The 16,591-nt window shown below is 45.1% G+C and overlaps 1 protein-coding gene across 4 annotated transcripts in view; it reads right to left on the minus strand.

Moving 5' to 3' along the window:
- The window catches only part of PPP2R5C (protein phosphatase 2 regulatory subunit B'gamma), a 1,570,607-nt gene that overhangs the window by 678,136 nt on the left and 875,880 nt on the right, over window positions 1-16,591 (minus strand). For all 4 annotated transcript variants that reach the window (XM_069637762.1, XM_069637761.1, XM_069637763.1 and 1 more), the window contains 2 exons: window positions 7,726-7,818; window positions 7,507-7,637 (listed from right to left, as the gene is read on the minus strand). In XM_069637762.1, coding sequence (XP_069493863.1) covers window positions 7,507-7,637; window positions 7,726-7,818 — 224 coding nt within the window. The remainder of the gene's footprint in view (window positions 1-7,506; window positions 7,638-7,725; window positions 7,819-16,591) is intronic.

A 16,591-nucleotide genomic window follows, 5' to 3' on the forward strand; every position in this document is an offset into this window, starting at 1 on the left:
ACTACTTCTCGTACCGATCCCTCTTGGCAGGCGTCGTAGACGGGTTCTTGAGAAGGGCAAGACCCTCGTCCCAGATGTCATCCAGCAGAAGCACGGCGAGGACTGTTTTCTCTTGGCCTCGCGCCGTTGGCAAAGGAAACCTTCCTTCTCTTCGGGGCAGAGCTGAAAAAGCTTGGATGCCCTGGCGATCATTGCATGGAAAGATCCGATCTCGTCGGGCTGGGAGGCCCGGGCTGGGGGCGATGGGAGCTCTGTCCTGTCGTCACCGCCGTCAGTACTCGTCGTGCCGTGTCCGTTCCTGTGTCATTCCCAAGGACGGGGGACGTGGGCAAATATTGAGCAGGCCGCGAGGGCTGAAAAGGCAGGACTGGATGGATCTATCTTCTCTTGTTCGGGGGGCTTCAGGCCGTGCCTGGCTCTGGCTCCTCCGTCGAGCCTGGTTCTGGATCCTCAGTTGGTGGTAAGGGCAACCTCATCCTTATCTCTGAACATGAGGATTGTATCGCCAACAAAATGGCCACCGAGTTCCCTGCGGCTCCGGAAGCGACGGGTGACTAGGAACCTCGCCGGTGCCGCCCTCGTCAACTTCGTCGCGCTTCCTCCTGTGGGAACGGGCCTCCTCGACGCGCTCGTTGAGGCCCTCTAAGACTTCTACCAGCTCCTCCTCGGATGCTGTGTCCATGTCCACAATGGCCGCCGCCCCCGGCCTTTTTCCACGGGGGTCTTTTCGATTGGTCTGAAAGAGGCTTCCCTCCGCGGAGGCAGGGAGACTCTGTGCCCGGAGATCGCCTCCACAGGCTGCACCAGGGCCGCCACAACTTCCTCGATAGAGGCCTTGGCCAGGTGAATCAAGGCCTTTACCTCATTGTGTGGGCCTGTGGCCTTCACCTTCTGGGGGGGTAGGGGGGGTCACCGCCTTGCTCCCCCTTGGCCGGATCCTTCGAGCTTGACCGAGGGCCTCTCCAGAAGCTTCGCCGGGTTCTAGGCCTTCCTCTTCCCTGAGCCAGAGCGTTGGCTCGTGGATGATGGTGCTGGAGAGGGTGCGCCCTGCCTGGCAGCCGAGGAGCCCGACCGTTCGGCGCTCCCGGTGCCTGCGGACTCGCGGTGCTTTGCCTTCTGTTGGGCCCCCGTTGCCGGGGCGCCCTCACAGGACTTAGAAGACCTCTCTGACTTCTTCTTCTTCTCACCTGACGGGCTCTTTCTTTCCAGCCAGTTGGAGAGACGAAGGTGTTGGTCCCTGATGGTCCATTCCGACATGTTCCTGCAAAACGCACAGTCCTTCTCCACCTGCATTTCGTCCTCATGAAGGCAGTAGAGACATTTCGAGTGCTCGTCCTCCTTGAACACATTCTGCAGCTGGCAACCAGGGCAACCCCTGAACAGCTTTCCGGGTCGTCGAGCTACCTTTCTCCTGGGCCATGTTCGGGTAGGCCGCAGAAACTTCTGGAATCCTCCAAGAAGCGTAACTCGACAAAATCTTCACCCTTGATGGGCGTAGAAAAATCTGACACGGATCCCCGTTAATCGGATGTAGAGACAGTGGAGCTTGAGGCTCTATTTGACCGAAAAATGAGAAATTCTCTTTAAAAAAGCGCGAAAACGCAGCAAAAACTCAAGAGCTAAACACGGACTCCCAACATTTGAGCGTGCAGTAAAAATCTGAGGATGGCTGCCAGAGGCGGGGCTTAGGGAGAGGGCAGTCATTGACTGGGGGCAGTATGACCCAGACACCAGTGATTGGTTACTACTGACAAAGACAGATCAGAAATGAAACTGATACTGATTTATTCTTTACCGAGGATTCCCGGCCTGACGACAGGGAATATTCATGAGCATGTGAATCCATGCCAGACCCCATGCTGGAGAAGTGCAGGATACTGAGGTAAGAAGTAATCATCAAGCCATGGTTCTTGGGAGGGAATGGAGCTCCCAAACAGTGTGGCAGGGCCAGAGAACTTTTCAGAAGGGTGTTGATCCCCAGCGACCCAGAAGTCAAAGTGGTGGCAGAAGTCAGGAAAGCGGTGCAACCCGCGGATCAAGTGACTACAAAGCCAGTGAGTGAAGCACAGCATTCTAACACAGTGCGCAAGTCTTGCCGGTAACAGTATCCAGCTCCCTGTCAACTTGCATAAGAGTTTAAGCAAGTATAAGTTGTTTGTTGCTTTACAAAATAGATTGAATAATGGAAATGTAGCACTTATGTATAACGGTAAAACTTATCCGCGGGAAAAGCTACAGTGAATAAAATCCATTTTTCTGCTAATCTAAGACTGTTATTGCTTGAAGGAGCAGTTGTGTGTCCCTAATTAAGGAGAGGAAACGCTGCTAAGGCCATTACTGACATGTTTAACAGCCCAAAAGTTACAAACTAACTTGTGAAAATGACAGAATGGTCACATGTGCCCAAATGTGATTCCCAAAGGAGACCTGAACCCTCTACTCCACTTTCACACAGGGACACAATTAAATGCCAACCTTTAAACCCCGAAGAATTTACTAAGAAGTGGTCGCGTGTGTCTACTTCTGAATTTCAAAGAGACTGAATTCCAGTCTTTATTCTAACACGGCATACAAGTCATGGTAAGAAGTTCGCAATGAATAACCATAGAAGACCAACATTGCCCAAGCCAAGAGACTCCCTATATTCATACCGAAACCCACCTTTTCCAAAGTTAAGAAGCAATCTAACTTAACTCTGACGTTAACAGTTAATTTGCCTAAGATACAAGTGTGCAAGCATTACCTGAAGCTAAGAGTGGCACAAAGGCTTGCGGGTAATTACGGACTGATAACTGGCAGAAAGGCGCAGGTAAAGTTGGGGAAGGGAGACTGGCTGCTTACAAAGACTATTTTGAAGTTGACACAGCATGTATGGCCCTAGACTGAAAGACAGGGCAAACTGAGTATCCAAGGCAAACCAGGGCTGTTATTGTTGTGGCAGACAGACAAGAGGCAAAGAGGCTACCCCTTTTTGAAGAGTTATTCAGAGGAAGGGTGCCTTGCCCACCTGAAGTTGTTGAATATCTTGTTGAAACCTGTCTAACCGCACAAAACTCTGTAGCTGTGGTAGTATTCCAAAGTACTGAAGCATTAGTGGTATATCTGTTGGTCAGTGGATAAAGTATTGTAGTAGTCCAAGTCAAGAGGCGTACTGTGGGACAAAGGTAACTGTTCTCATAATAAATGAAGTAGAAGTGAAGTTGTTAAAAGTTGAAGCAGCAAAATCATTAAGTCATCCTGACAACTATACCATTGTGAAGCTCAAAACTGTAATCAAGAGAATACAAACTGTTAACCAAGAACGGTATATCACTGGTGTTAGTGGCTATTACATTTCGGTTTGAACTGTGGCAAATCTTATTGAGGAAGGTGACAAAGCATTGTGGCAGGGATTACTATTGGTGCTATTTGGAAGAAGTGGAGAGTGGATATTTCACCAAGAAGAAGAGATTTGCTAGTGGCGCTTTGGTTAACAAACGTTTCCAATGACTTTGAAATATCAAGAACTGATCAAGGACATTTCTTTCGTTGGATGAACACTAACAGATCAGACTGACTCCTGGGGAAGGGAAATCACCACGGAGATTATAAGGTTGTCCAGAGACAATGTTTTCATGTAATGTTTAATTGCCATATATATTCTTTGTGTATTTGTTGTTTAGTGCGAGAGCCAGTTATCCTGTGTTAGAGTGGGTTGGTGTGCTTTCCTGTAGCTTTAATTAGGCAGGGAATTCCTTCGCAGAGTACGGATAGTGTCTGCCGTTGTTTGCCTTGCATTACTGACTCCTCACAAGAGCCAGTGATCTCCTGCCCCCTGCTTGTTCAAGTAATAACTGGCCGACATTGTGTAGACCAGGACCTGAAATACCATGCAAATGAAGTTGAAAAGCCTTCACGGACAGAAATATTGCCTTCAAGTCTAGAAAGTTAATGTGGATCAGCCTTTCCTCTGCGGTCCACAGAATGTGGATTTCAATTTTTTACTACCGACAATGTCGAAGGGTGTTATCTGCTTCCATGATTATAGGTGGAGGCGGACCCCGCCACCGTGTTGTTGGGCCTAGACCACGTCAGACTTTTCTCTCCAGCTTGAGATTGTGCTTATAAAACCCTCCCCAGTGCGGGGACGCTTCCTTGCAGGCCCATAATTGGGGCTCATTTGTCCCTCCCTTAGGATCGGGCCAGAAAGCCTTTGAACCCACCTGCTTTGTCCACTACTTGGGACGGATGAAGGCTGTCTCGTCGCTGGCCTGGAAATGTCTGACAAGCTTTTGGTTGTAAGAGTGGACTTTCCCTTTTCCCAATTTCTCATCTGTACTGGGATGGAACAGGTTGACCCCATCAAGAGTTTACCCTGCTTTTTTGTTTATAGTGTTGTGTTTTTTAACTAGGCTGTCCTGCACAGATCTAGGCCTATGCGCATGCCGCTGGCCCCCCAATGTCTACAAGTCGTAGTGCAGACAAACAAGTCATGTGCCACTGTTTTGCCTCTCACAATTCAGTGAGAAAGCGCTCTTACCTTGCATCTTTCAGATAGTCTGCCAAACTCTCCATCTCCTGCCATAATTTATCACTACAAGCTACCAGGATCACATCATAGTTTGCCTGGCTGCCAATTCAGAGGCGGGATCGCCCGGGAGGTGTTGAGGAGCTTCTGGTTGTCAATCATCTGTTTGGCTTGGTGGATCAGAGTGCTAGTAGTATATCGCTTATAATGTCAGGCAAAAAGGATCTCTAATCAGGACCTTTTAATAACTGTTTGCACCTATGTAGAAATGGTTAACCTGCCGTGCCAGGCAATGCCCTTTGTCCACTCCATATTGAGCTAATCAGTCATTGGGGCAATGCTTTTTTTCTGCTCCACTGGGAGCCAAGAGGGCAAAGCTCCTCCTGGATCAGTGTTGTCCACTGGACCTTAGCAAAGGGATGGGTGTATAGTGTTTGACCCAGACTCATGACACCTGTAAGGGGTGTAGTACGGAGGGGTTTCTCTCTGACAACACCCTACCCATGTTCACAGAACCTTCTGTAAATAGACATAATTAAGAGTACCATTGATTATACTACAAGTGAGACTAATTTCCTGCAAGGCATTGCCTGCGGGTGTGAATCTCGAAAAGGTTTGTTTACCATGGAAATTGGAAACACATGCTGACCTCTAGTCGAGTCATTGTACACATTACAAACCATTTTAACTTCCTGCAAGGCTCTGCCTGAGTGCGAGCCTCGCCGCAGCGTCTGGTTACTATAGTAACCTACGTTTGTATCTTTTGATCCGAAACACACATTTAGATTAAATTATCCTGCACACAATTTTTCGTACTTAGCCAGAAGACCTGTACACATCTGGTTGCACATTAAGACTGGTTATGATGGTCCAACTAGAACGCCAGTTTACAATTTGAACATGCGCAGGAATCCCATAAAGTAGTTCAGTTACCATAGTAACGTTTCTAACAGGAACTCGTGTATGCGCGCACACATCACTGAATAGAGTAGCTGCTGCAGGTAAAATTATAGACACCAACTAATGCGGAGCGACCTACGCCGTGCTGTCAGCATAATATTCATTGAACATATCTGTTTCACATTAGCAGCGAACTGACCTCTTGGCAGATAGCATGCCAATTAAAGGCACAGCATTGAGTTTGCATTACGCTCTTCACGAAATACACATGGCACCAAGGTAAGAATGGCGTCTAGTCTGAGAATAGCAAACTGACATCATGTAATGATTGGGAGATTTTACAACACAAATTTCTAATTCCATAGTACCATTGAAAACATTGTGGCCCATGTATTATACTGAAGACTACATGGAGATAATAGTAGCAACATTTTGACACTCATGTAGATTAGTCTAATGTATGATCAATTTACTGACGGAACATCTGTTGGTTATCTTGTCTCCCTTTTTGTTTTGCTGATAACGTTGTGATACATGCAACTGATGGTATGTGCTAAAAATTTCTATTCTTTCATTTACACTGTATAATTCTTTTTGAACATTACAACTGAATGTACATATGATATTTATGAACATCAAGTTTCGCCCTGATGAAGGAGAAGTTTCTCCGAAATGCATTGGCATGTGAACCCATGATTGATCTGAATACGATACGCTGACCTCTGTTCAAATATGAAGTAATTATTGAACACACACAAATACATTTTTGACCACTTCGACGACGGATTTGTTCATTTTATTTGAACCTAAGCATACTTTGAAATATTTGAATTTCGTGGTTACAGAATAATCAATTGCAGTTTAAAGACTTGTAATGTAACACTCCGTAACCCCAAGGGGGACAGTTTGAGAACCACAGACTAGCCAGGTACCTTTACCCAGCTTTCTGCACAAACTGTATGGATGGGGCACACTATGCCATACTCCCTGTTGGCTGGCCCATTTCCATCTCTGTGGTCAGTCCCTCTCTGGCTGAGGGTTTTTTCCACAAGGATCCCCTGTGCTTGCAATCCAAGCGTGCAAGCCTGTGCCCTTCTTTCCATTTATCCTGTGCGGTGCATGGGTGTGTTCTGTCACAAATAGGCTAGTAACCTGGCATGTGGGGCATTATTTAGCCACTTGGCCCATTCCAGTTCAGGGATCCTGCATGTTTTACACGCCATAAATAGAAGAGGAACGTCTCTTTATTTTTGTGGTGGTAACCTTTTTTATGCACACAATGCATATGGGTTGGGAGACCTATCACTGTGGTAGATTTGTTTCCTGCCTGCCAAGAGAATACTCTTTCCATGCTGGGTCTCTGTGGAACTTGTATGGTGCATTGCCGTGTGGCTCACACCAATAGAGTGCCACGTGTAGGTTTGACCCAAACAAGCTAAGCAGTGTACGTGCTGGTTGGTCTAGAGAAGCTTCCTTGACAACCAGCATAGCGCTGGAACAAGTCGTGCATGTGACAAGGGTTTTCTCCAAATGTAGACGACGCAGCACAGCTGCTGCAGACCGCTCCATCTTGTTGGATGCAGAGAAAGGGGCCGATTGTTGGGTGGGGCATGTGGGGGGGTTCCACACAGAGATGACACTAGCATGGCCTTGTTAGAAAATTCTAGAAGAAACTGCTATGCAACAGGCTCCGGTCCAGTCCCCATTCAGTGGGATGTCCCATCAGTATGGAGAAAAGGGAACAGGGTGTTAGAGAACATAGGCATACTCAGAGAAAAGTGTCATATGTTAAGCAAAGAAAAATAAATGTAAAAAAATCAAAACAAAGCATGAAGAGAATTCTTGCTATCACCAACAGTAAGGATGCATTTTACAACTCAGACATGACAGTTAATTTAGAACAAATTCACTGTCTAAAAAAGTGAAACAAAATTTGCAAAATTAAAAAAACTGTGCCAACATATCTTTTTTTTTTTAAACACTTGACTAATCAACAGATTTTCTGGCTAAAAGAAATCCCCAATACAGGTTTAGTCATGCAAATTAAAAATAAATCCAAACAGCCAGCTTCATTAAAACAGGTCAATTATTTTACATACCTATAAAATATATTATTTATTTGTTTCCTGATGTATGCTCTAAGGCCTAGAAATTTTCCATAAATCCTATGAAGAGTCGTTTTAAGAAAATCTCTTTCACGTGGGTCTTCACTGTCAAAGAGCTCCAAAAGCTGTGAGAAAAAAAATATTCAGGTGAAGCAAACACATGCAAATTCATTAACAGAAAAGGTTAGTTTAATAGGATTCTTCGTACGTTACCTGTAGCACAAACTTCTGATCAATATATTTCTTAGCTACATTGGGTTGGAAATCTGGAGACTCTAAAAATCGCAGGAAAAATTCATAAACTAGCTGAAAAAAGTGAAAAAAGCAGCATTAATTTAGAATGCCATTGGTATAATCAAATTTGACATGTGCTCAAAATCATTTGAAATTGATAGGAAACCTATACATCTAATTTTTACTTTAAAAAATACATCCCATGGCTATACTGGAGGTAAGCATTATTTTCCTTTGCCACTCAAGCAGCAACTTCAAACAATTTAAAACAAACTAACTCTGCTATGAGAACCCCATGGAAAAAGGTAGTCCAACAAATACACATTTTTTATTTATTGGATAATAAGGTGCTTATAGAAGAAAGTGTTCCAAAGTGCAACAAAGCACAAGGGAAGGCAGCAAATAAAAAATGTAAATGACAATGAATAAAGTAGAAAAGAACTGCAGTCCTACTAGGCCTTGCGACATTAGGAGCGTGCAAGTGCAGTCAAAAGAAATGGAAAAAAGTGGGTTTGGGGGGTGAGCACTATCAGGGTTCCCTAGGGGAGGAAGTGCCAGAGGTGCCCATTGGGGAGGCATTAGGTAAGTGCAAGGGGCAGAGACATCCCAGGCGAAGAAGGTGGTCTAGCGCCCAAACAGGTAAGTGCAGGTCCTGACTTCCACCAATCATGGTCATCCTGCTTCTAGAATGTCTTGTTCCACTTTCTTTAGCTGCTCGATGGCAGTTAATTTTGCTTTTACATTCTGCTAGTGCCAATAGTGATACAATACCAGAGTTATGAGGGGTGGGGGAGTCAGATTGCTGCATCGATATCACATTATCACCTTAATTTAATTTTCTTTAGCAGGTGGTGTTAGGCAGAGTTTGTATGCAGTACCCTTTGGGACCACTACACACAACTAGGACTACACGTGTAAGAAAAACCAACCTTTGGTGAAAGTCTGTAAAACACAGTTTTTGGTAGCGGAGCTGAGCAGCCAGGCTTATCTCAAGTGGGACTGTGAGCTTTAAGGATGTTACACAGAGGTCTACAAACACAGGTATTCAAATAAATTCTTACACTCAAGGTTTCTTGGTTAAACACTTATTAATTTATTCAACAGTCACTTATTTCACTGCCTCCTTCTAGTGAATGTTTTATATCACACACAACTACACTTCAGTACTATACTCATTAAGTTTCTGTGGCATTCAGAGTACTTTGAAGGAGGAGCCAAATGGCATTCAGAATACTTTGAAGGAGGAGCAAAAAGAAATGGGTTCAGAACATAAAAGGATTACAATTTCTTAGACGGAGCAGATACTTTGAGTTCACCAAAAGAGTCAATTCAATAGGCTAGGCCAAAGTCAATGGGCTAAAGTCTTGTATAGGATAAAACGGTTCTGGCAAGTAAATGTTAAAGTCTCTAGAAGTTCTCAGAAGTCGTTTTTAACAAGAATTATATTTTGGGTCAAACTGATTAGGCCTGCTAGTTGCAAAAGTTTCAAGCACTTCCACCACGAGAGGCAAGTACTTTCAGTCTCGTTTCACAGTACCTTACAAATGAAGAAAAAAAGAAGCAGCTGAAGACTTCTGTTCCTGGCAGTTCTGCAGATCTCACTGTTCCTGAGCCTCAGTCGTGGGGACAAGAGGGAGGACGTCTGGGGACTCCTGCACTACACTGGGACTAGTCAAAAAGCTGGTACTTGGCAAATCTTAAATTCCGGTAGCTGTAGTAAAGCACACAAACTGGTGTCCTCTCCCTCGTTATTCGGTTTCCTGGAGCACTCTGAGGAAAATACAACCAGCTCTGAGAATGGTATCCGGGTGGCTTAGTGTCGAGTTGATTGGTCCAAACAACTCAAAAAGGGAAAGGTCGTCCTTGCAGGGCTTCTCTGTCGAGATGAACTTAGCAATTCGGACCTGAAGCAAAGGTTCACCAGGCAAACCAACGGTCCAGGTGTTGCAGCAGACGTCCTCTTCTAGCTCGCCTTCAGTTCTTTCGTTCCAGTGGTCGACTCTGCCTTCCAAGCCAAGAGACTTGCCTTTTATCCAGTTTCCTCCCATTCATTCCAGCCTAGTTGCCACTCACAGCAGGGTGGCTGCCCTTGCCGGACAGTCAGCCAGCCAATCACGCCAGAGTGCATTTGGGTCGCCTAGGAGACTAAGCACATGGAGTTTCGGGCACCTCCTCACTTCCTGCCCACTCGGGCGCCAGAGGTGATCTTCAGTCCTGAAGCCCGCCAAAGGCGAATGAACAAAGGAACCAAACCTCGTTTGGCACGCAGAGCAAAAGTCTAGAAAGACCTTTCCCCAAAGAAAAGGCGACAAAAGAAGACTGGGACCTGTTGTTACAGAGGGGGGTCAGACGCCATCTTGAAAAACATGGCTCCCGCGATTTAACGCTACCAGTGTTCGTGGTCGAGAAAAATCATGTAGTTTGTTGTAAAACCAATGCCACCAGCCATTCCGATAGGCAAGGGTAGCATTTGACTGCTACATGAATATCTATACACAGGGGATACTAAGAAACCCCTCCAGCACTCTATTGTAAGATAGGGTGTGCTGGGTCTAGGAATTAAAAAAGACTAGTAAAGTCAATTTCACTTTAATTACTCTGGTAACAGTAGTTTATCCCAGAGAAGGTATTTAAACCTTGGGAAAGCCTTAAAAGGTTTCCCTGTGCCACTGCACTGAGGGTGCTGTGTGACACACATGTACAGATGCCAATAGAGTTGCCTAAAACTCCATAACCAAAGAAAACACAAGTGTAAAACACATTTCAAAACACATGAAAGAGTGGGGAAAAAGGGTCACACTCTGCAGGTAAAAAAAATCAAGTCCTCAAAATCCAGCAAAGTTGCTGGGGGTCTCAGGGAATTAGCACATTTTTGAGAATTCTCCCCAAAAGGAGGGTGCATCGATGAGGGGTAGAGGAGGCACTTAGCATCACAAGCCTGCACACACCCGGCACATAATTGTAGTCCCTTGCAGTAGGCTGGCACATGAGTGAAGTGCATGCAACATAGGCATTCCAGTCTAGAGCACACCCAGGGAAAAGCAATTTGTGTTAAAAATCAATCTATCTTCAAAAGCACTTCCTTAAAATCTGGTCGCAGGCAGCCCCTGTGAAATGGAAAAGTTGTCTCTACCAATTCTGGTGCACATTAGATCAGGACGGTGTTAGAACTGCGGGTGCTGTGAGCAGAGCCAATGTCTATGCACTTACACGCTGACAGAGGGTACAGGGACGCACTTCTGTTACACGCTAGTTCCAATCAGCACGCTCCTCGCTTGAGCAGGCCGTTGTTGCACAGCCTGGCAATCGCATCAGGCATTCAGCTCATAGGCCATGGCAGCCTACACTTTGCTCCGCAGTATGCCTAGCCGGTGATCTTGTTCCCTGGACGTGGATCTCCACTCTGTGCTATCAGTAAGTCGCCTGCAATTTGTTGGTCAAGCACAGCCCATAAAAGGTTCTTGAGATAAGGGGGCATTCCAAAAAGATAGAGAAAAATACTAAATACAGAGGGATAGTTGCCCTTGACAATGGCAAAGATCACTGCCAGAGATATGTACTCTCCAGGACAGCAACCAAGGAGAACCAATACAGTCACAAGATGCAAAGCTGGCAGCCAGTTTTTTGAGCATGTGAGGAACATCTGTAGACCAGAGTATCCAGAATGCAGTCCTCAGTATAACAGCCCCATTGCAGCAGAGGCTGGATGTGGAACATCATTTGATGCGGAGGAGGTGCAAGGCCATCCACGAAGCAACAATTGAAGCAGAGGAATTTAACCAAGCCCGCAAAACAGGTGAGGAACACATTTTGATAGATTCTAAAACAGAAGGCTGTACCATCCACCTCGAGACTCCTTCACCCAGGGAAAGAGTATGGGTTTTAATGAAATCAGCTCAGAAGTGAGCAAGGTGGAGTACCATGGATAGTAAAGATATGTGCTGGTTTTACATTTAAATTAGAAGCTCTCATTAGGATGAGATGACTAATCTCATTTCCCACTCACTGAGTTTACACCCGACAATTCTGGCTAAGTAACTGTTTGTTTTTAAGCAAACTCAAATTTAAACTAATTCAAGTCAAATCCAAACAAAGGTGGTCTTCAACTTTAAGCCAGGGAAGACCCAGAAATATTATTCAATCACAGACCGTTTGGAGCAAAAACGAAAGGCGCCTTGTCTGCATGGATCGCACCATTGTCAATTCACACATACACTTTCACTCCGATTATTATTTCTATCTAAACATCACAGTGTACTTCAATGAGAATATTGCAGCTTTTCAGCCAATGTGTTGACTTCTCCAGTATCAAAACAAGTATGGTAACCGAGACACGTTCCTTGGACAAATGCTCACTTCTCTTGGTTACCTCCAGATCAGTGTGCTATTGTGAAGGAATATCCTAGGCATAAGGGATTTAAATATAGGCAAGAAAAAACGGCATCAGACTCCTACAGGTTTGAATTATGAAAATAATGCTCCCCCGGACTGCGTACCCTTTTCTGGACATGTGTGTGCAATCTTCTCTGAACATTTGTATGCAACTTCAATCAATGTGCGTGTGTAACTTTCAATCTTCAAATGTGTTTTGGGCTGGAGATGTAATATTCTACAGTAAAAAGTACGATGTCAAAAGAACCCTTTGCCCAGTCACATCGCACAAAAATCCACTTTTGCATTTCAGGATAGGGGATTGGATAAGTTTGAAACTTTGCACAACTTTCTGTCAACAAAATAAATTCTCGGGGCTACTTTTTGTCGTGCAATTCCCCCATCACCGGCCACAACTTTAACTAATACTCCCACAGTTGCCATTTTAATTGGGTAATTCAAACAACCTCAATTTTATTTGCACAAAATGCTGTCAGTTTTAAACCACTTTCCAATATAAAAAGCATTAGGCTTTTTGGAAATTAAATCTCACTTGCATTCAGTTTCAAATACATAACACTGTGCTGTTGAGTCTCAATGTGGTTCCTTTCTAAACAAATTAGAAAAACCAGATTGCTTCTTTACAGATGAAGGGTTGAGTCTTTTATGGCTGCAAATGAGTGGAAGAACTTACTTTAGCGATGGGAAGATTATCTTGATGCCTTTTTAAGTCCATCCACCACGACAGGTGTGCAGCGTATTCCCCAAGAGTAGCCCCTTGCCCACTAGGGACTAGTCGGTAAACGGAGCTGTTGTGAAGGCGCCTGGCTATTCATTTGCTCTCTTTCCACCACAAGAGGATGTTACCCTTCAGAGACAGGGGGTGGGGGATGTAGTGGGGTGGGAGGACTATCGACACCCTATAAGAAATGCACAAAGCACTGATGCAGACCTCTTCAGGATACTTCACAAGACAGAGGGGAGTAAAGTTCCAGTTACGGCAACAGCTGGCATCCTTCCAGTCATGGTTGAAGACCACCAGAGCTGGATCCTTTGAAGCTGCGAAGTAGAAATTCGTCAGGAAGGCGGCTTACACCCCAAGCTACGGACCAGTGAAGTTCGGGATGCAAATGCCAAACTGACTGTGTAGGCGAGGGTGCCCACTGGAAGCTGGTCATTCCATCAGGTGGTCCAGGGACACTTCCGAAGGCTCAGGACGGCTGGATCCTCTAGAACAACACATCAAGATTAGTTGGTCCTGTAGGAGGTAATGCGCTAATTAATGTATGCGGTATATTCTGTGTGGTGTCTAGTACATGGGCTACTAACATTTAGTACTGGTGAGACGGGGATGACATTGGTTACTAACACTTAGTATAGGGGTGAATGGAGTGGGCTTGATTTGTTCGGCAACAGAGTACTAATTTTGCAGCAGGCGCACAAACGCGATCACCACAAGTTTCAAAAAGTAATGCAAAATTGAAAGATGAACAGTGTAACAGCACAATGGGCCTTGAGGATAAGCGTTCATTATGCAGAGTGGGAAGAGTGGAAGAAAGATGAAACATTATTGAGAAGGTTCCCGAATACTGTCCAATGGTCATTTAAGCCAGGGGCTGGAAAATTACATGAGCGGAATTTTGGGCAGGATGGGTGCTGGAAGGTTCTGGCACATGGTGTGACAAATGGCACCACGGAAGAGGCTGGCAAAATGTTAAAGGAAAATGTACAGAGAGATGGAATAAGAGGTGGTTTTCACTGGGGTTTAAAAGAGGGAGAAAGGAGGGTCTTTTCTGGGAGTTTCCTGGTGAGAGAGAGGCAGCTTGCGGGCTGAAAGCAAGGGGGCTGTCCTGCGTAACTGTTTCTTGGCTGGGCTGGAGAGTGGTGCAGCTGTAGAGGGTGTTTCTTGAAGGCCATATTTCGAATCTGGGGCAGTGTCCTGGTAGAAACGTGCCAAATTGTACTTTGCTGCAAGAAGGGCCTGACAATCCAAGGGCGAGACATACCGAAAAATAGAGAGCTCAGTGGGAGTATAAATAGGTCAACAATCAATTAGGACCCCCTTCTGCATGGTATTTTTATTGGCAATGTGTCCGAGTGGACACAGAAGGCAGAACATTAGTAATCATTCCAGTACCAAAGGATTAACAAAGTAGCCATAATCCAAAGTATTAGCTGGGGGGGTTCTTCATTCACGCAGAGGGTCAGAATCTCAATCACCAATCTCATAATATTTCTTCTAATCCAACATTAGGCAAGGATAGAGTAACTAACAGCTAAAACTGTACTGCTTTCATAGCCATAGAGTGCCATTTAGGATATCTCAAGTTGGAGGGGAAAACGCATTTTAATTGCTATGCCGACCCAATGTAAAAGGATTATTGATGCAGAGTGTGTTTTTCTTGTTGATGGAACTGAATATCTATATAAAAGTGTCTGACAGTGAAAGCATGCACTGGCCTTATTTGTATCTAGTTACGAGGGTTGCAAACAAATGTAAATATGCATCTAGAATGAAATGCACGGTGCAAAGTCTGGGCGGGAGGATAGCTCAGAGGCAACGAGTTTGTCTTGAAAGCAAGACGATGCATAGCAACCTAGGTTCGAATCCCGGTCTTGCGCTTAAAAAGTGGTCTCCGGTATTAAACGCGTTATAAAAGAACAATTATAACTAGATGCCTAGCTAAGATCCTGTGGTATAAAAAATATGGCAGAAAGGTAAGAAGCAGGATTTCTCCTACATATTTGGTGCATTTGCCCAAGAAATGTGTAGATAAGTGCATTAGTTGGGCATGGCAGCATTGTATTTCCCGATGGTGTGCTGTGCTGGACATGTTGGATCGCGTTTGTCAATAGTTGACACACTGCTTTATGCGAACAGTGGGCGACATGTCTGAAATTAATGTTGCAAATTTGTGCGAGTATGCAGAAGCCACATTTTCTGCTCTGTGAGCATGGACTTCAGATACTTTGAATTTGTGGAGAGAGCGCCTAGTTCCCAAAATACAAAAAGAAGCACTTGAACAATTATTTGTTTTACATTCGTGCCTTATCAGTCTGAAGAGAAAGACATCTCAAAACGTTTGCCCCATCAGGTTAGGTTTCCGGCCAGGATTCCGTACTGAGTCAGCACTGCTGGAACTTCATCCAAGATGATGGTTAATATTAATAAGGGCACAACAATGTTGCTGATGTCCTTGGACTTATCAGCTGCATTCGATTTAGTGGATCATCCTCTCCTTTTAGACTGCAGGAAGTGGCAAACTTTAGTGAACAAGCAAAGGAATGGATGCAATCTTTTCTAGGAATGAGAACTATGCAGGTTTGTAGTAAACAAGCGAAAGCAGAACCAATTTCAGTTAATTATGGTGTCCGACAGGGGGGCTTCGCTCTCTCCCCAGTTCTACACAATCTCTTTACAGCTCCCTTCATGTTACAAGAAAACAAAATAGGCTTCTCAAATTACGCTGACGATTTATAGTGCCTTATCCACCCCTTACGGGTGATTATGAGAAGGACGCCTTAGCAGTAGCAGAAGTACATAAACTTATACAAGAGTGGATGGACATGAGCAGTATGGCGCGTAATCATGGCAAGACTGAGCCTATGATCATTGGCTACAGACCTAGACTTGCCAAGCTCGCCCCAGAGTGCATCTTTCTGCATTGTGGACCATGTCATCCCTACAAAGGAAAAAATGTAAATCTTAGGAGTCACATTTGATCAGACCTTGTGCATGTCTTCCCATGTCAATAGCTTGGTGGAAGATTGGGCCTATTATATTAGACTCCTTTCGCACATTCCTATCCCAAAAGGGATGCAAAATTATTGCTCGAGCAATCATCTCTTCAAAACTTGATTATTGTGGCTCTCTACTTATAGGAATAGGAGAAACCGAGCTTGGAAGACTCCAAGTGGTGCAGAATAGTACCATAAGATCGATCATGGGCTTACGAAAGTTCACACGTGTCGGAGGTGAGCAGAAAACTGCATTGGCTACCCACTGCAGAGAGGATTGATTTCAGGTTGCTCACCATCACTTATAAATCTCTTAATGATTCCCTCCCTTCCAGCTTATATTGCAGACAAACCAGAGGAACAGATCCTCTGCTCTAATGGTAAAAGAATTCTGCAACGGGGCGTGGCTTGGAGCCGCTGCGAGTGGCACGTCTCCTTAGGAGCTCCTGGCAGCTGCGATGCACCGGACGGTATAACGCCGGCCCATCGCCCCGTTTCTACCTGAAATTGGACGAAGTTATGTCGGAATGCCTTACCTCACCATTACCGAGGCTCTGCACGCCGCGGGCTCGGACCACTCACGGGGGAAAATGGTGGCCTCCATAGAGTGACCCGAGCCCCGACATGGGGATGGGCAAGCATAATCTTACAGCCCTGAGCACCCAACGCTGTTGCCTGTCACAGCAAAGCCTCAGCTCCCCGCCAACGGAGACAAGTCCAGCAAAGAAGAAGCAAG

This window comes from Ambystoma mexicanum, chromosome 14 (assembly GCF_040938575.1).
Source record: "Ambystoma mexicanum isolate Mex_15411 chromosome 14, UKY_AmexF1_1, whole genome shotgun sequence".
NCBI lineage: Eukaryota > Metazoa > Chordata > Amphibia > Caudata > Ambystomatidae > Ambystoma > Ambystoma mexicanum.